Below are 22,644 nucleotides of genomic sequence, written 5' to 3'. Positions count from 1 at the left end.
GATATGATAAATATATATGATAAATTTATCATATATATATATATATATATATATATATATATATATATATATATATATATATATATATATATATATATATATATATATATATATATGATAAACCATGCATGTCAACTTCAGTTTTGAACTATTTTTGTTAACAACAAGCCAACAAGTCTGTCTTCACAGCTTATAACTCAGCAGTTTCTACAGGCCAGACACAAGACTTTCATAATGACTTGGACAGGAAATGAACATGAAACGTGGACGTTCTGAGTAATTCTGTCATGTCACACAGTCGTGAAAAAACAAGTGACGTATATTAAATAGCCTTGTCAAATGAATGAATTTACTTCACAGTCCAAATGAAAAAACGTACTTTGGGAAGTTATCTCGTTTGGCAAGTGAAACATACAAGTTCAACTCACTACATACGCCCATACATCTCCCCAACCAATCAAATGCTCGCTTTCTGAGTCTCAGACCAATCAGCTACGATCAGCTACGGAGAAGGCGGGCCACCCTTGCTGTTGCTAGGGTATGCCACTGATGACTTTACAAGGTTTGACCAATGAGATCATCCTTCAGCCAGACTATATCCTTTTCTTATTGGACTAAGGCACGATCACTCACTTCCCTGAGTTAGGTGTTGTTACTGTAGTTTGGGATCATCAAGATTGAGAAGTGAGCGTAGCAGCGGGCATACATCGAGAACAGTTTTTGTTTTATCATTTTCATTCCATTATTTTATGACTTGTACATTTGTGTAAATAGATAATTTCTATTTTTGTAACCAGACAACGAGAAGATGCAACTTAATTCTCTTTTAATTCTGCTGGAGGCTGCAGAGTACTTGGAAAGAAGAGACAGAGGTATTTAAAGCTGGAGTTACAAGTCGACGCATTTAAAAAAATTTTTTTTTTAGTTATTTTGTAAATGGATAATTTGGATGACAGTTAACTTGATGTTTTATTTAATGTGATGTTTGAACGTGCTCTGCCATAGTGCAGGTATGATGTCACTTCATTCTCCATGGGATACAGAACAGGCGATGGGTGCCAGTACACCCAGTAGCTCATATGCTACAAAATTATGGCTGTCATTTAATGTCTCCTTTTTTGTTTATTTATTTTTTAATGTATGTAATGTGTTTACGAACTGTGTTTGCATAGCATCGAACAGCAGTCATGTGCTGACAGTAAACAGCACATGTGTTTTAATTTAATTAAATTATTTAATTACATGTTTTTTTATTCGATATGCAAAAATGAGTAAACAAGTATAGCATTGATGAAAATTTGGGCCAGTATCGTGATACCAGAAATGCAGTTTAACATTAATTAGCCTGTTTACAACATGCACCAAAACGACAGCGGCGCTGCTTTACGGCTGTTATTATTGCGTTTTATTCCTCTGAATTGACACCAAAGCCTTTAAATATGCCTCAAAATGTCTTTTCATGGCTTATATATTCATTTATGTTATTGTTTTTCTTTGTGTGTAAACAGAGGCAGAACACGGCTATGCGTCTGTTTTACCGTACAGCAGCGACTTTTCCCGAAAGAAAACGAAAGGTTCGCCAATATCCAGAAAAACTCAGAACAATAGGTAAATATAAGTTTTGCTGTTTTTTTCCCTTCGTGGAAACAAACACACACACGCACTCAAACACTTGAGAGTTGTGTACAGCTGTTCTCATGGCACTTCTCTGCTTGCTTGCCTTGAGCTGGGCTGGGCTCTGTGTTTTGGTCTCTCCAATAAACAGTGCCACGCGTACACTGTCAACTCTGCTGCCTCTGTTCCGTTTCTACGGACTCTCACTTCCAACCCTCCCCAATTCTATACACACACACATATATATATATATATATATATATATATATATATATATATATATATATATATATGTATATATATATATATATATATATATATATATATATATATATATATATATATATATATATATATATAAATAAACAGTAACCTGACAAGCATTTAACCTTTGCTTTCTGCAGCTTGTCTTACTCAGCTTGTTAGGGTTTCACCCGTTTCAAAGCGTTTAGAAAATGCTATTTTCATGTGGTTAGAGTTATGTTTGGTGTGTCTGGGTGTTAAATGAAAGTCCTGTTAAGGAGTCTCATGTGAGGAACCACAGTCCTACATGCACAAACACAAAAAAAACAAACAAAAAAAAACAAACAAACAAAGAGGGCACATGAAGGTCTCCTTCTTGCATTCTGATAAATTCAATGCGTCAGCTCATGATCTGATGATTTTCCTCTTTTTCTTGGCAAGACCTCCGTTCGACGGTGGTTCTACCGAGTTTGACCCAGTTGCTCGACACTGCTGTAAGAAAATCCATGGCTTACATGACATAAATGCAGGTTTCAGTTTCGGTTCAGGCTTGCTTTGTGTTTGTGCTGGCTAAAGGTCATTTAAACATTACCAGGTTAACATTTAATTTGCTCTTTAAAATTGAAAGACCTGTAAAACAGCATATTGCTGCAGATGAGGGATGGCTTTATGACTTATTAATCTGTTTGCAGTTTTTCATATAAAGTTCTGCTTTTTTCTGTTGGACCTCAAACTTGCTAAACTTCTCTGTGTATGTTTAAAAAATGTTTGATTTATCAATATCAAATATAGTTTGAATGAATGCAAATTTCTTGCTGAATAATTGCATCTAGGTGTGCAACAGTGGACCCTTATGTCCATTTCAATTTTCCAAAACATGACTCGTGTGAGCCAATGGGAAGTTGCATGACATAGTTCTGTTCAACGCAGTTTGTTCTGATCAGGAAAACATAAATGAGTTGTTGTCTAGTGATGGTTCAAGGAAGCACTGGTAGGGAAATCGATCCACGGGGGTGGTTCAGATTGTTACGTTACTGCAGGTAGTAACTTATCTGTATGGTATAGCAAAAACTAAAGTAACATTTTTAGTCTCAAATATCTTTGCAGGTTCATCCACATTCCTTTGAGTCAGTTTCTGATGAAACACATTTACCTGAATGTATAGGCTAAGTGTGTGTGTAAGAGAGTGTGGGTGCGTGGGTGAGGAGTCGGTTTGTGGATGTGCCAGGTGGGTGTGGTGGCTGAAACACATACATTTACCCCGGGATGGGGTAAATGTATGTGTATGCTCATCGGGCTTCAGGCCTGCGTTTCACTTCTATGTTCTTATGACTGGGCAAATTCTACAGCTCCCTTTATATTCTTCTGCAGCTTTTTAGGCATCAGTATGATGCTGGGTACTGGGGAGGGAGGCGTAGGACAGGGGAGTGTAAAGACAGTGTCATGTTAAAATTGTAAATGAAGCCAAGCGTAACTTATTAGGCACAAAGCATGCTTTGTACACACCATCAGCTGGTCTTATCGTGTTTGATATGATCGCCAAATCTGCTAATTAAAACAGATAATACGTTGTAACAATGTAATAATCTGGGCCTATGGAAAATAAATAAATGAACAGTCCGATAGTCTATTAGTACATGTATCTGATGTTGTTTCCTTGGTTGCTAGAAGATTGTTGTTAAATCAAAATGCTTCTATAAAAAGACATGGAATTTCATTGGCGAGAGTTTCCCTGCTCAGCCATGTCTCACATTAGATCTGATATTAAAATATAAATAGCTTAGATGACAAGAAGAACTGTGATTAGCATGTTTTGGCCTTGAATTCCTTTTTGTGTGCAGATGATCAGGTTTGGTTGTTTTACATCCCATGAAGACAAGATCGAAAGGCATTTTATGAGCATCAAAGCTCTTTTGCATATCACACACACTGTTCTTTTACATAACCTGTAAAGGTGTGTTAATCTGGTGTCATTACAGGTTGGTGAGCATTCCCTTCCTCTGAATGGTTTCCTGGTCATGCCCTGTGCGTTGACTGGGACGTTTCCCCAATTTGTGCATGTTTGAATAGCACAACTTCCTCTGTGAAGGACTGAAAATCTTTGTCTGCCTTTCAGGGCAGCAGCGGTGTGACGTCCTGTGCTCATTCTGGGATGATTTTATGCAGATGCCACATTATCACAGGGTTAGCTGTAACCCTTTAGTTCCTGCAAGCAGTGTTGTTGTCCAGATGCCTGGGCCTCCTCGCCACAGCTGTGGGAACCACTGCTCTGTGAGCACAAGGGCTCTCAAACAGTGGAAAGTCTGAAAAGGCTTGTTGTCAGTCTGGCCCTTTGTTGTTGCTGTTTTTGTTTTTATTGCCATGGTATCCATGACGGTCTCATGAACGAAGGGCCTGTTTCAGATGGACTCCAGTGCCCTCCCGGCTGCGTGTCATAATAGGGGCTCTCCTCGGAATAGCCCACACGCTGTGGAATTCTGCAGCGTCTAGGCCTCCAGACGTCTGAGAGTGTTTTTAGTCCATGTCTACGCTACTGTTCGGCCAGCGTGCAGCAGCAACAGCAGTGCGTGCATGCTGTTTGTGTGGTTGTCAGGCAGACGGGGAGCTGGGTGTTGTGCAGTGTCACAGATACTGCTCTCTCTCAGGGCCAGTTTTGCCCTCCATTCTCTGCTCTCACACAGATGTCACACAGAAAAAGAACAGTTTTTAAAGCCACTCTTCATTCGCAGTGATGCCTGACCAGATTTCTGGTCTGTAAATATGAACTGAAACATTGTTCACACAAGGCATGGAGGTACATTTAGAACCCAGTGAAACTAATGAAACACTTCTGGGATTGACAGAAGTATGTGAAACTTTGCTTTCAGAAACTGGTACGATGTCTTTGTGCAGCAGTAATTGCCGCTTAACATTTCAAGTAACTGGTTCAGTTCTGGACACCAGTATTGAGTTATAGTTCTGCAATTTTGTGTTTCCTCCTCCTTAACCATTTGCTTTTTAGCTTTTGGGTCAGGACTTTGACTCAGCTATTTCAAAACATTCCCTCCATTATTATTATCAAACTTTCTTTGACTTCCGTATTTAGTGCATGAACACATTTCTCTTGCGGTTTAGTTCACACACAGAAGAATTTGCAGGTATAATTCAGATTTCACTGCTTCATGCATGTTGGGAAGCCATTCTGGTCAAGATGCAGCAAATCAGGTCCAATCCATGACACTATCACCACCATGTCTCACAGATGGGATGAAAATCTGATGGTTTTTCCAAGCATGATATTTCTCATCTGAACCAAAAAGGTCCAGTTTTTGGTGTTAGCAGTCCACAAACTATTCTTTTGCCCTAAAGTGTATCAGTGGTGAATCAACTTCAATTTCTGAGCCAATGTGCAGCAAATGCACATTAGTTCTGGCTTGAAAAGACATGTGAAAAGGCCCACATCTGTCCAGTGCTCCTGGTGGTGGACTCCTGAACAGTTAGCGGCACCCAAATTACCAAACGCCTTTGGGTCCTAAGAAGGTTACATTCCTCCAAACACCACTGTATTGGCCAGTCCTGGAAAGAGCAACACGCATTTCCACTTTTTGTGCAGAATTTGTCGGATTGTGTAGAACTTTTTCATAACTTTTAGCTTTCTCCAGACCGATGGAGTATCAGCAATTCTTTCTGTGGTTCTCAGAAATTTCCTTTGTTTGTTCCATGACACACGTCCACAAACATGTGTTGTGAAACTCAGACTTTGATAGATGTGTGTTTAAATAAAACCCACCCAGACTGTCATCCTGTTAACTCTCACTTCAGCAGTTCACAAACTTTACCACTCAGAGATGTTCACTATTTTTTAAACCTTTTTTTAGCAAATAAAAGGGCAAATGCAATATTCCGAATTTGTTTCACTTTGGTGAGAATCTGATTAAACATGAGGCTGTATTTCTGTAAAAATATAGCTTCTAATGTTCGTGCCTATTTGCTATCAAATCAGAGATAGTGTGCAACAGATTATACCTTTAGACAACTTCATTACTACGTTTTTACTTGAGAATTCACATTACAACAGTTTCAGTGTTCAAAAGCTCTTCAGCCACATGAAGACAGGTGGGAAAGACAAGAATCAAGGTCTTTCTCTGATTTCCTGACACATTTCTTTGGCACTTAATTTGATCTTTTTCTTGCTTTTTTCCCTTTTATAAAACTTACTTTCATCTGTCTTACACTTAGATCAAAACATTTACCTCTTATCGTTCACACAGACATTCAACTCTTTTGACCTGCGATTTGAAATTTTTTAGCGTAAAAACTTTCTGCCCTGACATTTGTCTTCTTTCGTTGCAGATCATCACACAACGAGCTGGAGAAACACAGGTAAGCTGATATCTGACCTTCCCCATCTTTTGTGTCTGACTGATAGCTGTGTGTCTGTGTGTGTTTGAATTGCTAACATACTAGCTGATGCGGCGGCATGGAAAATCAGATATATCCCTCACAAACTACCCGCATTGCAGACCGGATAAGACGTCATCTTCAAAGAGCCAGTTTCAGTTACTTCCTCATGTCTGAAAATGAATGCCGAGGTGATTTCAAAGAGCAGTTTTAATTGATTAGATCTTTCTCAGTCTCTTGGATGAATCCCGTCTCCTTGTGTGAAAAGGGAATCCTGTCAGTAATGCGATAATCCTGCACAGACCGATAAATGGAGACTGGCTGCATCTGGACCTTGTCTGTCATTTGTCCAAACTCAGAAGCTCACGGATGACGTGCAAGATCACTGATCGTGCTCTTATTCTCTCAGTATCAATCTATCTCACATTTTTTTAAATAGAGCTTTCACTTTCTGTTTCTTAGGAGGGACATACCTTCGTAAAACTTTCTTGTCAGGAAGCAAATTCCTCTGTGAAAAAAAAAAAAAAAAAAGAAAGAAAAAAGTTTAGTCAACATTCTAAAATAAAATGAAAATTGTTTTACTGTTGTTGTTTTTTTTCATTAGACACTGCCTTTTGCTGTGGGTTTAGGAAACAGCTGATGTGACTATCAGCATGTGAGCAGAGGCTGAAATGGGTGGGTTTAGTCTGCCTGTGTGTGACATGCTGTCACTCACGTTGAAGGCTTAGGGTTTGCCAGTCACATGTCTCAGAATGAGTAATACAGTGTGAGTGTGTGCAACGTGGAGAGAAACAAGTAAGGACATATTCCTCCTTGACCTCACTGAGAGGCAGAGACAGAGGCCCCTGGTTGATTACACCGCAGGTGTTGAAACACGGTGCTTACCTCACGTCCGATGACGGGCGTGGTTGATTACAGTGATGTCCATTTCAACTGACACATGCAAGTGCTGGTAAAGTGTTACCAAAATCAGTTTACTCACTTCCCTTGTATTAATGACCACATGTTACAGTAAAATACACACCAGCCAGGTGACTATGACAGTTAAACACGCATGTTCCCCTATTATTTCATGAAATAAGGCCTTTTAACTCATACTATTATTTTCAAATGCTGTCTCATTGCGCCGTCTCCATGATGAATGAGGACTTATTCTGATTTTTTTTTCAGACAGGACTGTTTTTATGGAAACCTTTACACCCACTTATTGTGATGAAGTGTCTTTGTGATTATTTACGTCACAAATGAGTCAATCCCTGTCTGAAATAAATCACATGGTCTGACACACAGGTGTCGTGCCTTTTTTTTTTCTTTCTTTTTTTCAAATAATAGTTACCTACAGAAGAAAACTGCATGGTGAATTTCACCTACCGTGGTTGTGAAACTAAAAAGCGATAACAAAGGATGGAGAAGAAATATATTTTCAAGCTTTTATTTTGGAAAATTAGCATTATATGAATTTTGTTTATGCTAAAGTTAAGAAATTGGTTTCAACATGTTGGATGGAATCAAAAGATGAAAGAAGCAGTGGGTCTGTGCAGGAGGTTCAGTGTCGGCCTCCAGCAAAACCAAGCACGCATCTGAACGCGCTTATCATCATGATGTTAAAATGCAAACCATTCTTTAAAACTTCATGTGGTACTGGCGCTAACCCAGTACCACAAACCAGTTTCTTTTGGCAAAACAGGAGTGTTTGTGTTCTCAGAAATTATGGATCTTTTTTTACGACTAAGCATTTCCTTTTCCTTAAGTCCTCAATGCCTGCACACAGTCTAAAACTAAAGAATGGATAAAAGTATGTCTCTTCTTCCAGTATGACTCCTGCTCATTGCCATAATAAGAAAACCAAAAGTCAAAGTTGTTCTGCTCAGCCAGTTTGATTCATGCACGACCAGTTTAAAGCATCCTTTTCAAGTCTCTTCCCTGTTTAATCTCTAACAATCCCAGTATCATCTCTGAAATTTCTGCCTCCCTCATGCCCTCAGATGCCACTCCAGGGAGGTGCTGCTGTTTGAGTCCTGACTCACTGTCTTTGTTTGGTCATGTGTTGTGTTTTATGGTTTGCCCTCACGCAGCACAGAGCTATCCTTGTACTGTAGTACGTTCACGAGGCAGACAAGGTGACTGATGAACGTCTGGCTCCGACGCTAGGAGCCATTGAATCTTGTAAAAGGAGGGAAAAAAAAGGGCTGGGTCAATGTGCGACTGGAATTTTATTTTCTTTGTAAGCATGAAATTATCCTTTGGTGTCTTTTGTTCTTTTGTGTATGCTGTTGTTTTGAAACCACGTGCCTCCTCTACTCTTTTAAGAAATTCATAAAAATGGCATACTTAGAGGACAATTGTTGCTCAAGTGTATTAAGCTCCTTTTCAAAAGATGAAACAATCTTCATTCTTTTTAGCTGTGGACTTCAGGTTTACTTGCTGCCACTCTGCGATCTTTTTCACGTTAGGTGTTTGCAGCCGCTGGCTCGGCAGACATTCAGGAGGCGTCCTGCATATATTTGTGACCTGTTATCAGAGTGAGTCGTCTGCTGGGTGGGTGCAGAGACCCACAGGGTCATCTGTCCCAACGCAGCTCTCTTATCTGCTGCTGCCGGAGTGCTGCTGAGACAGCTCTGTTTAGACCACTTCTAAGATATTTCTGCATTTTTTTTCTTTTTTTTTTCCACTCATCACTGCAGTGGCACAAGACAGATCATCTGGCAGAGCATCGCTAAGTGTTTTTGTGAAACCAATTGCCCCAGTGTGGTCGGTCTCCACTGGCATTGCTTCCTTCCCATTTCTTAGTTCAACTGCTCTCGTTCGCATCTATGACAGCTCATCTTGCCACAAGTTTCTTTTTTCAAGAATTGCAGAAACATCGTGCTTCCTGCTTTCCAGCTCGCCACCTGCTTACAGGAAATCTGAATCCAGTCGAGTAAGGCCGTGCGTGTGGTTTGTCTGCACTGCCTGCTTCACTCAATTGAAAGAGGGATTTACAGTTCTATTTTTATCTCTTCTACGCCCTTCTGTATGCGTTCTGAATTTGACCAATTCAATCAAAAAAAAAAAGAAAAAAAATCCTCAAACTTTACAGATTAAAGAATACAAAAAGCCAAAACATTTTCTTACAAGATGGGATTCCTGTGCGTACGGTGGTTCAGCAACACCTTTTAGAGTCAGCTTTGGATTTTAAACACACTTCATGAACGCAGGAGCGAGCAGACCATTTGTCATGGTCTAATCTTCTCGCTAATTAAATTTACTCTCCCAGTGTCCTCTTCTCCCAGCTGTGATGAATGACTTATTTGTCTTTTGAGGGGCTCTTTTCCCTGGAGAGAAGCTTGCCTGTGTGTCTGCAGGCACCCCACCGAGCTGTTTGAGTTATTCCTGTGCCTCGATGGGAGGGAAACCTGTCCACGGCACTGTTACTTTACCTCTTAGCCCTATCCTTCGTCTTCCAGAGAACACATCTGTTTTTTCTGTTATCTTGTTCCCCCCCCTTCTCATTGTCCTAGCTCTTGTTTTTTTTGCCCACTAAAAGTGTCTGAGTCAGCAGAACAGTGAGGCAGTAAAATAGGCAGAGGAAACCTCTTCACAGAGGGCCTTTATCACTTGTTACTACGATACTTTTCTCCTCTTTTAAATCCTTTTAGCCCTTTTCTCAGTGTTTTACTGTAACTTTAGACTCAAGTCATTCCTTAGATTGTGAATTGCACAGCTTTTGTGAATCAAGCTCAAGCTGGTTTTGAGCTTTTTAATTACTAGTTGATTTTAATGTCACATTTGCTTCTGACAGGTAGCAGAATAAATATTCCTATATATACACATGCTCACATAATCACATACACACTTAACTTCCTTAACTGTCACAGCGTTGGTTAGATTTCCCGATTGTGTGTTGACTTGGAGTCATACGGCTCGGTTATGCAACTAATATAATGAAGAGGATGCTTACTGTCATGATCAGCACTCAAGAAGAAACGGATGTTGACCTTTCAAGATGAAGGACAAGATGTGTGTGATGTAAATTAAGTCTATTTGGTTCCAGTTTCCTAAGTTATGTTACAAATTTTTATTTTTTATTTTTATGTTTTTGTTGTCAAGTTATTAGCAAAAATCTCCATACTTAGAAAACATGTTTATGTCTCACTAAAAATGGGCATTCTCCTTACTTTGATGCAACAACTTGCTTTTGTTGGGCATGTGGCTTTAGGTGGGCCTGGTTCTGAGTTTGTATTAGCTTGGTATTACCAGAAACATTTAAATTAGGCCAAATCAAGCAGGCCCTGTTACAGGAGATCATGAACAGAGGCCACACATCGTGTTGAGACAAGGTTATTCAGGTCGAATCTGGCTGCACTTGTTCCACATCTGTTCGCTGTGGACGACACTGTGTTTGTGCAATGCCTGTGGATTATCTGTCATAGCTTCTTTGTGCATTTGCACACTCACCAAAACATTTGAGCATGTAAAAACAGTTGCCGCAGGCTGACATAAGGTTAGAATGTCCCCTCCTTCCTCTGAGGTGATACTACTGCAGGGTGTCCTTTCGTAGAAACACCTGATAATCATAAAAGCAGGAGTGTAAGATGCACTGATCATAACAGATCATGCAGATCTATCTTTTCATTTTTTCTCTGTTTTGTATGAGGGTTGCTTTCATTAATTTCTATGTTTAGATGCTGTATAAATAAATTTGCACTGGCAATAAACAGTAATTTAAGAAAAGATAAAGAGCAGGAGAGTGTCGAGAAAAGCTTGCCGTCTGAACCATTCATGGTTTTTCCTGGGTCGTGTGCCTGCGACAAAGAGGGGTTAAAGACATTCTTGAGAGCTGCTACAGGGAGGAACGAGAGGCCATGCAGAACGTGGCTGCAACAGTATGTGTGTCAACCAGGGAGTCTGAAATTCAGGTCAGCGGAGCCTGCACACATATGCTGGAATGCAGAGTTAGGTAACAGAGGCGTTTTAAGGGGGAGATTGAGAGGATGGCTGGGGGTTAAAAAAAAAAAAGGTCAAGTTGTACTAGAATGCTTTTGCAGACACACATATGCTTCTACTTCCTGGTTAGCAGGTATTCACAAGTTGTTGAGTGTTTAATTATGCATTGATAAAATAGAATAGAACTGTAACAATTTCATACTCAACGTGGTTGTTCCACTTCTGGTGTGGTAGTTTCTATTTAATCACAGCAGCTCCTCTGTAAAACATTTAAGGCAATCCTCTGGTAGAAATGCAACATATTCATACATGTTTTTATTAGTGTAGATCTGAGTCAAAGTAAAAACTTTTTTTATTTTCTTAAAACAAGCAATTTATGTCAAACGTGATGTGGATCATCACATCTTTCTGCAGCTGCTTAAGTTGATGGTAAATGAACTTGTACTCACATAGTAGTTTTCCAGTCATGTTGACCTCTCAAAGCGCTTTACATGGCTCATTCACCCATGCACATAGGCACATCTGAGGGCAATGCAGGGTTCAGTATCTTGCCCAATGTCACTTAGTCATGTAGTCAGGGGAATCCTGGAATCAATCCACAGACCAGGGGTCCATAACTCTGGTCCTCAAGGGCTTACTGTCCTGGAGGTTTTACAACCCACGGAGTTTAATCAGGGAGTTGCAGCAGGGAAACATCTACAACCTACAGAAGGTAGAACAAAGGGCTAGACTGGGGGATCCCTGAAATAAGGTGTTCATTTGGTTGAAATTAGCAGATTATGCCACTAGATGTCACTTTTATGCGACTCACCCGATTTGAGTGAGTTTAGGCATCTGGAATGGAAATAATTGTTTAAATATGTTCTTTTTGTTTTAACAGAATAAATGCCCTGCATGTATGACTGTAGATAAAAATGCTGAATACTTATCTGAAAATAAATTAGAGCCGTAAAAATGCCTTCGTATGTGTTCTAAAACAGGACTGTTTGAAGGCCGTTCTACCAGTGTTAGCAGCCGGACTTTACAAACACGGAGGCTGAAATTCACTCTCATCCCCCCAGATTCCTGTGCGTTAATCATTTACATGGATCATTATTAAACCTGCAGCTCTCAATGGGGAGTTATGATTTTATTGAGCTCGCTGAAGTTGTTTCTGCTCAACCATCCAGCGTTTGCAGATGTGCTATGGCAGACAGCAATTAATGCTCAGGTCCGTCATTTGATATTGTGTTGTGAAGACTCAGATGCACGGGGAAACCATTCTTTATCCTTATGTCGCTGTTTGCTGACACCCTCACTAAGGAAGGGATTTTGTAATGATCCGTGCTCACACAGGGGATTGTTTCGGTACACGAAAACAATCAAATGAATCCAATTACTCGACATTCCCAAGCACGCCCAGTGGAAATTCCTGTTTGTTATGTGCTATTCTACTACAGCAAGCAATTACTACTGTTTGTTTAATTACCAATAAAAAAATGCAGACTGTTCTGTAGTGTTGTTCTGCTAGAAGTGAGGCTGTGTTGTGTTGATGTTTCTTTTTTTTCTTGCGTGAGAGAGCCAGAGTCATGTGAGTGCAAGAGGGCTCTGTGTTTCTGCAGTCAGGAGAATGTGTTTACGGGGGACTTGTATCCGTCTGCCTCGCCTTTTAGTTGTCACTGCACACAGTGGGTGTGGGTGAGGCGTCCTCGATGACAGAAAGCAAACACAACTTGTGCCTGTGTCTTGTGTGTCGCTGGTGTGTGGGCAGCGTGGTGAACGACTCAACCGGTTTCACGTGAGCCGCTTCAGCAGTGTCTTATTTTTATACCATCTTGTTACTCCTAGCCTGCGCATCAGCTCTGTGTTAACTGTAAACATGTTCAGGGCAGGCCTGCAGTGACAGGCAGACTAATGAAGGACTGCTGAAAGGTTGCGTGTGTGTGTGTGTGTGTGTGTGTGGTGTTTCTCGGCGGGCCTCTGGGCAGGGTCCCTCACCACCTCGAACCGCTCTCCCATCTGCCAGGTTTTCCCCAGGAACCTGCCAGCCAGATGTAGAGTCCCTCCACTGACAACCTCAAATTCCTGGGCCTCACTATGGTTATCCACACTCACGCAACACGGCCCCCACTTTCACCTCCTCTGGAAGAGACGCCGTAAACAGGGGGCAGATAGAGAAAGTTTCAATACAGAAGTCCCTTTTTATCCTTACAATTATAGGGCTGTAGTTCATTTAGGCAACAACATATAGAGAGAAAATAGTGCTCAAAAGGGAAGGAAAATGTTGTTGACTAAAACTACAAAATGAGTTGACCTGCAACAACCTGGAGCTCAGTTTATATCAGCTTTATTTTAGGGACAATTAGAGAGATTCTGATATTGGATTATTGTGCCTTTTTATAGCTGAGCCGAACAGGCAGCGTATCCTGTGTGCTTCTGTCTTGTGGACTCAAGTTGCAACAACCCCAGCGGCGTTCGGTGTCGCATTTTCTTTAAACAAAGCGAGGAGAAATACCAAGGCAGCTCTGGCAGTGAGAAGTGTTTCTGACGACCTCTGACCTTCGTTTAGCAGGTTTGGCTCTGTGCCAGATGTGCCACTCTGTCCTGTGTGCACGGGAAGAGGAATCCGCTGCATTAAGTTCATTAAACACAGCAGTGAGTGAAGGGTGAAGACCTGCTGTTTGCACAGGCTCGACTGCAGCTCTTTGTAAGCAGATAGGGGAGTCCTGGGACTCACTGTGTCCAGCAGGACAGCTTGTATGTGTTTGGACGCTAAGAGTATGTGTTTGTCTTGTATGAAATAAACAGGTTGCTACAAATACCACTTGAGTTGCAAAACAAGATGTTTCACCGTGTTCTCTTATGAAGGCACAAAATGTTAGCAGGTCAAAGCGAAAATCTTGACCTGTACTCAGCAATGTTGGAGCGCAAGTCAGCAGTTTGAAAAGCTTGTTTCAGCTTCGATGGCTTGTGGCTTTTTTAGGAAAAGTTCCTTTTTTTTCCTTTTCTATCTCTCTTGAGTCTTTGTTTTGGCACCCGACCCCTGATGGAGAGGGAGGAGGAGGGGGACGGCCACAGGTCACACACAAATCATCCCGTGGTAGTCAGCACGTGAAAACAGTCAGGTGGTGATTTCTCTGCAAGAGCCACAGATTGTCTTTGTCCTGATGAGGCCTTTTCAAAATAACACTGAGAATTAATACAATCAAAACAACATCGGGTCTGCATATTGTGTCTATGGAACAATAAAACACAGACTTTCACAGTCTTTGAACTCATAATCAGCCCGAAATATAAATCCCGTGACTTCATAACAAAAGTCTCATGCAGTGACACTGTGCACGGTTGGAATATCAAAGGACATCCCAGTTTCAACCCCAGACAAATTGGAAATTTGTTGTGATTCAGGCACATGCAGACCAGGTGGTGCAAACTGTCTGCTCTCTGTCAGGGACACAACGCGCACATTCATCTGGTGCCACTCTTTGCATTGCTGTTCCAGGCGATCTGATAAACATTGCGTGACCAGGGCTTGACTTAGGAATAACAAACATGAGGGAGGGACGATCCTAACCCCCCTGCTCTAAATCGGCTGTGTGCTCTTGAGGAAAGATTGCGAGTGTGTCTCGTGACAGGGGAGAGAGCTGTCAGAGACGCTCTGTTGAGTTCAACTTGGTCCTTTCCAGTTGATATGCATCAAGAATTCCTAGTTTCTCTTTAAACAGATACACTTCCATGTCATTGGACGGGGTTCTCGACTATTTTTTTTTTCCCTTTAGATTTTAGATGCAGCAACTTCCTCGAATTCTTTTGTCGGTGTGAGGTTGCATGCAGTGGGGATAATGAGTACATTCTGTTTTCCTTACAGTTTTTTGTTGTTCGTGCAGAGCTAAGCTTCCCATCTGATGACTTTTCCTTCATATTTTCTGTACAGACGACAGGAGTATCAGTGTTCTCATCTAACTTGGCCAAATCGTAAAATAGTCCCATCAGATTCTTGATTTGCAGATCAACCCATGCGACATTTTTCAGTTGTTTCCTTTGCATTATCAAGCTATTTTGCTCACTTTGGAAATTGATCATGCCATATTTTTGTTTTGTTTCCTTCTCTTGTTTCTTGTTTTATGAAACTTTAACCTAAAAAGCCAAATTACAAAGTACAATATCCACAAAAAGAAGTTATTTCACACTTCAAATGTTTATCAGCTGCCTCACCTTGTGCCATTTTTGGCATATCAGCTGACCAACAGGGGGGGATACACCAGTGTTTAAGCGAACAAGAGGTACTGCAGCCAAGCCTAGTTTTCACAAAATTGTGTTTGTTTAAACATTTAAGTATGTAAATCTGCCCAAGTACATTGAAGCTGCAAATGAGCACAACAGCAGCTCTTTAAATGTCTGTCAGCATTGTGTTTTGTTTGTTCCTGGTATAATCTCCTTACTATTCCCAAGATACGCTGTAGAACAGTTATTAGGGACAACGTATTTTATGACAAACCCTGCATTTATCTTTTATTGCTCCAGATGCTTTTCCTTTTCTAAACAACCTCAGAAAACAGCGAAGGAACTGGAGCACATTTCTGCCCTCCGCCTGCCAGGTGAAATACGTGGTGAACATGCATGTGGGGGTAGTGATGCAGAAGTCAGGGAACACGATGAGTTTTTCTAAATGGGGTTGGGGGCAGGGGGAGGTGGAGTCGTCAGGCAAAGTATTTCTGGGGGGGAACGCCTTGTTTTTGTTTTTTATTACAAGAGAGCGATGGGTTTGGGGTGGGGGTGCAAGATGGTTGGCTCAAGTTACCCTTCGGATGATGTGTGCTGAGCACTGCCTAGTGCAGCTGAGCACACTGCACTCAAAGAACCCTTTTTTCAACCTAAGAGAAAGTCAACCATTCGGACCCCACTCCCATACCAAAAAAAAAAAAAACCCACCCCTGTTCTCCCCCTCCTTCTGCTGCCGACCCCTTGCTCCTTCCTGCCTGCTTCCCCTGGCTGCAGACCAAGTGCTTCATGTGGCTTGACTGGGGCAGGTTGGGGGGGGGGGCACCCTGCTCCTCAGAAGACACTTGTTTTCCACTGGGGATGAGGGAGTGTTGGTGTTGGCAGGGTGGAGCAGAGGGTTGAAGGGGTTCAGTTGGGGCTGTCCCCTGCGAGAGGATGTTATAAAAGAGGGAGAGCACTTTCACACGCCCCTTTTTGCACAGCACCTCTGCGCACCTGTAGAGAAGCTGCTTCAAGACATTTTTCTCTTCAATTCTTTTATTTTATTATGTTTCTAGCAAAAATAAAAAGATGTCATTTTTAACCAGGAAGTTAATTATGTTTAGACGTGTTTGTTGCCTTCAGGCTATCTCTGACCGAGCCTTACTCGAGGCAGGCCAGGCTGGTGAGAGGGTCTCACTCTGTGTAAAAAAATGCAGGTAACGCCCTTCCTGAAAAAGAAACAGGCACAAGTCCGTGTGCATGTGTGAGACTTGTGCACTAGCTGTTGTCTCCTGTGTCCTTATATCTGCAGCCAGCCTCAGAGAGCTTCATCTCACTGATTAGGTTTATTGTGGTTGTAGCGATGGCCAGGGGAGATCTTGCATTGTTGCAGTTTGTTTACCGTTCAGCCAGAGTTAGCCAAAGGAACAGGAGAAAAGGGGGAAGGCTAGCTCAGAACAAAGAAACGGTTCATGGACCAGCTTGGCTAATGGAGGATTGAAAGGCCTTTATGAACAAATCTGAATGAACCTGGGACAGAGGGGGGGATATGGTGATTGAAACAAAAATATATTATGTACAAGAGGAGCCCATTTAGATAATATACACTATCCATAGAAAGTCTCTTCACGTGCACACAAAGATTAACTCGGCCTTATCCTCGCTATCACTAAAATAAACACCCTAATGGTGCATCCAGCGAGCTGTTTACTTGAGGATCCAGGGTTGTTGGCCTGCAGGGCTTTGGCAAGGATGCAGGGTTTTCTGGGGTCACAATCTGCGTCTTGGATTTCAGTCAGTGGTACTAGAACAGAAGAGGAGCTTATCATGTCTTCCGTTTTGGTCAAAAACCATTTTTTGCACATTATGCACCGTGAGTTTCAGAACATTAAGTAGTAGCATCATCTTACAGCAGCTTCACAGCATTGTCATTAAAATACATAGGATTTGATTTATATGATTAATAATCACTAGTTTCACCTATTTGTCCTGCAGAATGTGTGCCGTGGGTGTTCAGTGAGGACAGATTGTGATTATGAGGTCATAGGTCTCTGCATCATGAATCGGCTGTGGATATAACGCATGTAGTTTTTTTTCCCAAACCGTTCCAAACAGATCCTCTTTAGACCAGACCAGAGTTTTTCACTGGGAAAGGATGGAATGAGTAGCTCTTCACATTTTGATTTACGTTTATTCTCTGTTTTAGACGTTTGCCCACAACATGAAGTAATTAAGAAACAAGGTTAAGTAATTAAAACACATCCCACTATAACTCTCTACTAGTGGGAAACGCTGCAGCTAAATGTGGGTCTCAGTTATGAAAAGAACAACTCTCAACACACAGACTTGGCTCCGTGTGGTAATGTCAAAGAAAGACTTACAAGAGCCGAGTTTTTCTTTATCTTGGAACTGTGTCATTTAGCATCACCAGCGCTCTTCTGGCTCACTTCACTCTTTGTATTGTCTTCTGCAGGGAGTGTATTCATGTGTATTCTTCTCATTTCATAACATTGGCACAACGTGAGCTGCAACTATGGGAGATTTTTAAACGACAGAGGCTGGATATAATCCATTCAGTGGATGTCTTTAGATATTTAAAAAATGAAAACTAAACAAGTCTACAAACAAGTTTATACAAAGGAGCATGAGATGTTTCAAATGTTTTCTGTCCATTGAAGTCAGACAAGGCTTTTAGTTATGTTTGTTTTTCTTTCATAATGTAGTAACTAATAAAAACGTGAGCGTGAGCAGATCAGCGGGATTGTTTGTATTAAAATATAACCAGTTATATAAAAAAAGAGAACTGAGAAGAAGGCTGTAATCATTTGGGTAACTTTGTCAGAAACACAGCATAAACATTTTTTTTTAAAATGTGAATCTTTGCAAGTTTCTGACAACTATTACCACTGAAGTTCCCTCTGAAAATGTCTCACAGTTAAAATCAAAGTCACAAGTAAAAGCAAACCTGCAGAGCATCAGGCCTAACCATGCAGAAGTCAGTCATTAGTCTCTCTACTCATGTTTTTAAGCACAAGACCAGGACATGAGAGTATACTAGAAACAGAGAGATCACGTGGATGCTTTCCTCTTGACCTGCATATATGCTTGTGTGTGTGTGTGTGTGTGTGTGTGGAGAGGGGGGCGCTTTCAAGACTTTTTTTCTCATGGATAGGTGCTGACTCATTGTGTTCTTGTGTGGTTGCAGACGTGCCAAATTACGGCTCTACTTGGAGCAGCTGAAGAAGCTGGTGCCTTTGGGTCCAGACAGCACGAGACACACCACTCTGAGCTTGCTGAAAAGGGCCAAGATGCACATCAAGGTACCAAAGAACACAGTTTTCCTAAAAACATGAAATAGCTGTGCTCACAAGCTGACTGGCACGCTTTTACAATGTCCTCTTATCAAACATAAATGCCAACTATTTGCTAATTTCCAATGATTTGATGAGTTCAAACTTCTGAAAAATGGAAAACAAAGGAAAAATGTCAATGTGGGCTCTGGTAAGTGACAGAATATATTTAGCACCATTTTCTTTTATATTTTCTGCCTAAATAAAATGAAAAGAAATGATCTCAGAAATACATTTTCTTTTTTTAAAGAACTGAAATCGTGTTTTTTTTGTTTGTCACCTTTGAAGTGTTGTATTGTTTTCTAACCTGTCTAAATGAATGGTTGAGTCCCTGACAAGAAAAAAAACCCCAAAAAGGAAGAAAAACAACTCTTGACAAATGCGCACGATGTTTGGTTTGTTTAGAAACAACTTCTCCATGGTTTACCAAGTTTTCACAGACCCAGACATGAGTAAAAACAAAACAGGTTTGCGACATGACGAGTCACACAGGAAAGCTTTAGTAGAAGTTTCAGCTCATGCATAAAATATCTGAATGTAAAGCTGCTGTAGAAGACAAGCTGTGCATGCAGTTTAGGTCATGCTGTACTGGTATGACTGTTTACATGCAGAAACAGTGTGGTTGGAAAATCCAGACGTAGCTAGTTTTAACCCTTCATTTCCTGTTTACCATGCATGTTCTCTCTGCTCAGACAATATGCATCGATTCTCGACAGGGTGTTGTGTCTTCTCGCATCAGAGGAGGACTTGTGCTCTGCACAGCTTTGATTCACCACTGAAAGCTTTCAGATGCAAATAAGTGCAAAATATAACCCCATACTGACTCAAATTTTGACAAAGAGTTGGATGTTTTTTACTTTAAGCTTCATAACATTAATGCTCATGAAACATTTTGAATTATTTGCTCACTAAAGGTCAAAATTGTTGTTGTTAAACTTTGTTTTGAAACTTTGACAGACCTAATTTTTCAAGCAGATAGAAAAAAAATGGTTTCAGAAGCCTTTTTTAACTTGATAACATCAGGAACTGTATCAGTGTGATGCAAAACAAATCTACATGTCTTTAAAGGCAACATTTAGTTTATGTCTCCAATGCATGCTGCATTTTATTTTACTTTTGTCAGTTTCCACTCATGGAGATTATGCGAAGTGGCATCTGTCTTTCAATTGCAAATACCACATGCAAAAACTATCTATATCCAATATAACTATTTAGGTAAAGGTTAACATGGGGATTTAAATTTCTCCACTAAGACTTTTGCTTTAATCTTGTAATGAATCAAAATAGAATAGAAAAAGGACAGAATGCAACTTGGCTTCAGTGCCTGTTATCGCTTATGCTTGTCATTTCTGTGAATGTGCAGAAGCTGGAAGAGCAGGACCGGAAGGCTTTAAACATGAAGGAGCAGCTTCAGAGAGAGCACCGCTACCTCAAACGCCGCCTGGAGCAGCTCTCTGTGTCGGGATCCGTGGAGCGCATCCGCACTGACAGCATGGGCTCCACCATTTCCACTGATTCGGAGCAAGGTATGTTCGCTTCCACAAGTAAATCGGAGGTACTAAAACATCGCACATATGTACAGTGCGTACAGTGTAGACTTAAATTAACTAGAGATGCAGTTAACAGCTCCTTTAAACTATGTGGACACTTCCGGGCAGCTTTTCTTCACATATAATACAAATAAACAAAGACCCAACTTTTGTTCTTTTTGGTAGTCATGAAGCTGTAATGTATGTCTGTGACCCTAGAGGACCTTCACAGCCACACCCTGCTAGATTTGTTTTGCTGTGCAGGGAGAGCCTCTCTTGTTTGCAGGCTACACTCCTGGGTTGAAGGTTAACACCTCAGATTACAGATAAAGAAGTTCAGCGCTCCCTTTTAGCTTCTGGTAAAGCTAAAAGATTTCATGTCATGTGGTTTACTCTGTACTGGTGCAAGTTGTGACAGATCTACAACTTTGTCACATGTCAGGTGCAGAAATAATAGAAACAGTAATCTGAGGTCAAACCCCAGCAAATCTCACGAGACGTCTGTATATTTCTTCAGAATTGCTCGTTGGGTCGCTGAACAGGTGCGCAGAGATAAGAACGTTTTGTCTTCTGTTGTGGTCGTGGTGCATATTGTAAAAAGTGAACCTCCACTTTATATGTTTTCAGAGCTGCTTCCTCGTCTGTCTGTAAGAGCGCTTATGGGAGAATTAGAGCTCAAATCGACTTGTTTGCGTCTAGCTTGCTTCATTTTAAAAGGAGAGGATAGTGAAGGACTGCTCTCCAAAGGCCAAGCTTAAAAAGCGTCTGCCAATCATTAATGTCAGAGATTTCCCTGAAATCCTTAGCTGTGGGCTCTGGAAGTCTGTTTACAAATCCTGGATGAGGTAAACACATATGCAGTTGTTAATCGATGGATAGGGATTACCTGCGAGAGCACAAAGATCTGTCTGTTTTCTCTGAATTAAAGGCTACTTAAATCCAGGTTTAATCCTCAGGCGTGGCAGGCTCACTAATAAAAATGCCAAATGCCAGAGTTGGGTGGGAATAAACATTGTCTTCTGCACTTTCTCTGTTTACACCTCTCCTTTTTTTATTTGTATCTGCAGAGGTGGACATTGAGGGTATGGAGTTCACCCCTGGCGAAGCAGACAGTGTGGACAGCATCAGCGACGGAGAGGACCACTATAGCCTCCAGAGCAGCTCCAGCGACACCAGCTACACAGCCACACATTCCCACAGACTGCAGCCGCACCACTGTTAGGCACTGCGCAGCCCTCCATCTCACAACCAGCTCACTCACCTTTGCTTTCCTCTCCTCATTTTAACCCCCCCCCCCCCCCCCCCAATTTGCAGTTGCCAACACCGCCTACCACCTACACCAGACTAGCCCACAACGGCGGTACGCCCTGAACCTGTTCCTCCTTTTCCTGGCTATGACTTGTCCAGGAAGTGCATATGGCTGACAACCCGCTTTAGCTCTTTCTAACCCTCCCCTTCACCCCTCACATCCAACCACTGACCCTACCTCACCCTACTGTGTCCTGCCTGAACTCGCCCACCTCCTCCAGTATGCCCTGCCCTTCCACTGCCCTCACAACTAGTGTTGCTGCAGGCTCAGAGAGCACAGAGTAGAGTTTGTGGTTTTTATCTGATAGTTCTGTGGTGCGGTGGACAGCTTTGACTTGTTAATTGGCCTGTGTTTAAAGGCAATAATGCTCAGAGAAGGTCTTGCACTTGGTTTAGGATGTAAAAGTAAGAAGTACGGCTGTTTGTTTAGCAATATTTACCATATACACAATACTCAGACCTCATAAATCATTTTTACCCGAAAGAATCTTTTGCTGATAACCTGCGAGTGTCTCTGGGCATTTAACTGCTGACAAATGGTTGGAGCTCAAAGAGCTGTCAGGGTGTCTGTTTGAGAGCTCGCATGAGAAGAAAGAGGAGCAACGGCGGTGGACAGTTTGTAAAACGTTAAAAACCCATGATCCGAAATTCAGTAAGATTGTTTTTTTTTGTAATGAGGAAAGAAGAAACATGACAACCTTTTTGCACTTACACCAGCATATTTCTTAAGTTTGGCAAGAGCGACGTTTCTCATCCTAACACCAAAAAGCTCCTCACTTTGGCTTCATACTACCTTTCCACACCCAAGAGTGCCGTCAGTCTTCTCATCAGACTCTCAATAAGCTGACCGAAAAAAAAAATAGATGTAACCACCCTTTTATTTCTTCCTCTTTAGCATGCTGTGAACGCACAGCAGTGCTCCCACGAGTATGTGAAATATATAGCAGCAGGACTCCTCATCGGTAGTCACTTCATCTTCACATGAAGCTAAAGAAAACCTGGAAAGTGCCAGAGCTGTGAGAGCAGACAGAATGTAAATAAATGCACAGTTACTGTCTATATGTCTATGTTTCCCCCTGGTTGGGCTGCCTAACCACTACTCCACACTACTG

At 41.4% G+C, this 22,644-nt stretch overlaps 1 protein-coding gene across 1 annotated transcript in view; it reads left to right on the top strand.

The window, feature by feature from the left end:
- Positions 1-712: 712 nt before the first annotated feature.
- Positions 713-22,644, top strand: part of mxd4 (MAX dimerization protein 4) — a 22,878-nt gene continuing 946 nt past the window's right edge. The window contains exons 1-6 of the mRNA XM_079261113.1: positions 713-872; positions 1,509-1,608; positions 6,190-6,219; positions 18,551-18,665; positions 20,059-20,221; positions 21,292-22,644. The exon at positions 21,292-22,644 is cut by the window's right edge and continues 946 nt beyond it. Coding sequence (XP_079117239.1) covers positions 809-872; positions 1,509-1,608; positions 6,190-6,219; positions 18,551-18,665; positions 20,059-20,221; positions 21,292-21,446 — 627 coding nt within the window. The 5' untranslated portion in view covers positions 713-808 and the 3' untranslated portion in view covers positions 21,447-22,644. The remainder of the gene's footprint in view (positions 873-1,508; positions 1,609-6,189; positions 6,220-18,550; positions 18,666-20,058; positions 20,222-21,291) is intronic.

The sequence above is a fragment of the Telmatherina bonti genome (genome assembly GCF_933228915.1).
Source record: "Telmatherina bonti genome assembly, chromosome: 3".
Taxonomy (NCBI): Eukaryota; Metazoa; Chordata; class Actinopteri; order Atheriniformes; family Telmatherinidae; genus Telmatherina; species Telmatherina bonti.
This window is presented reverse-complemented; position numbering and strand designations above follow the sequence as displayed.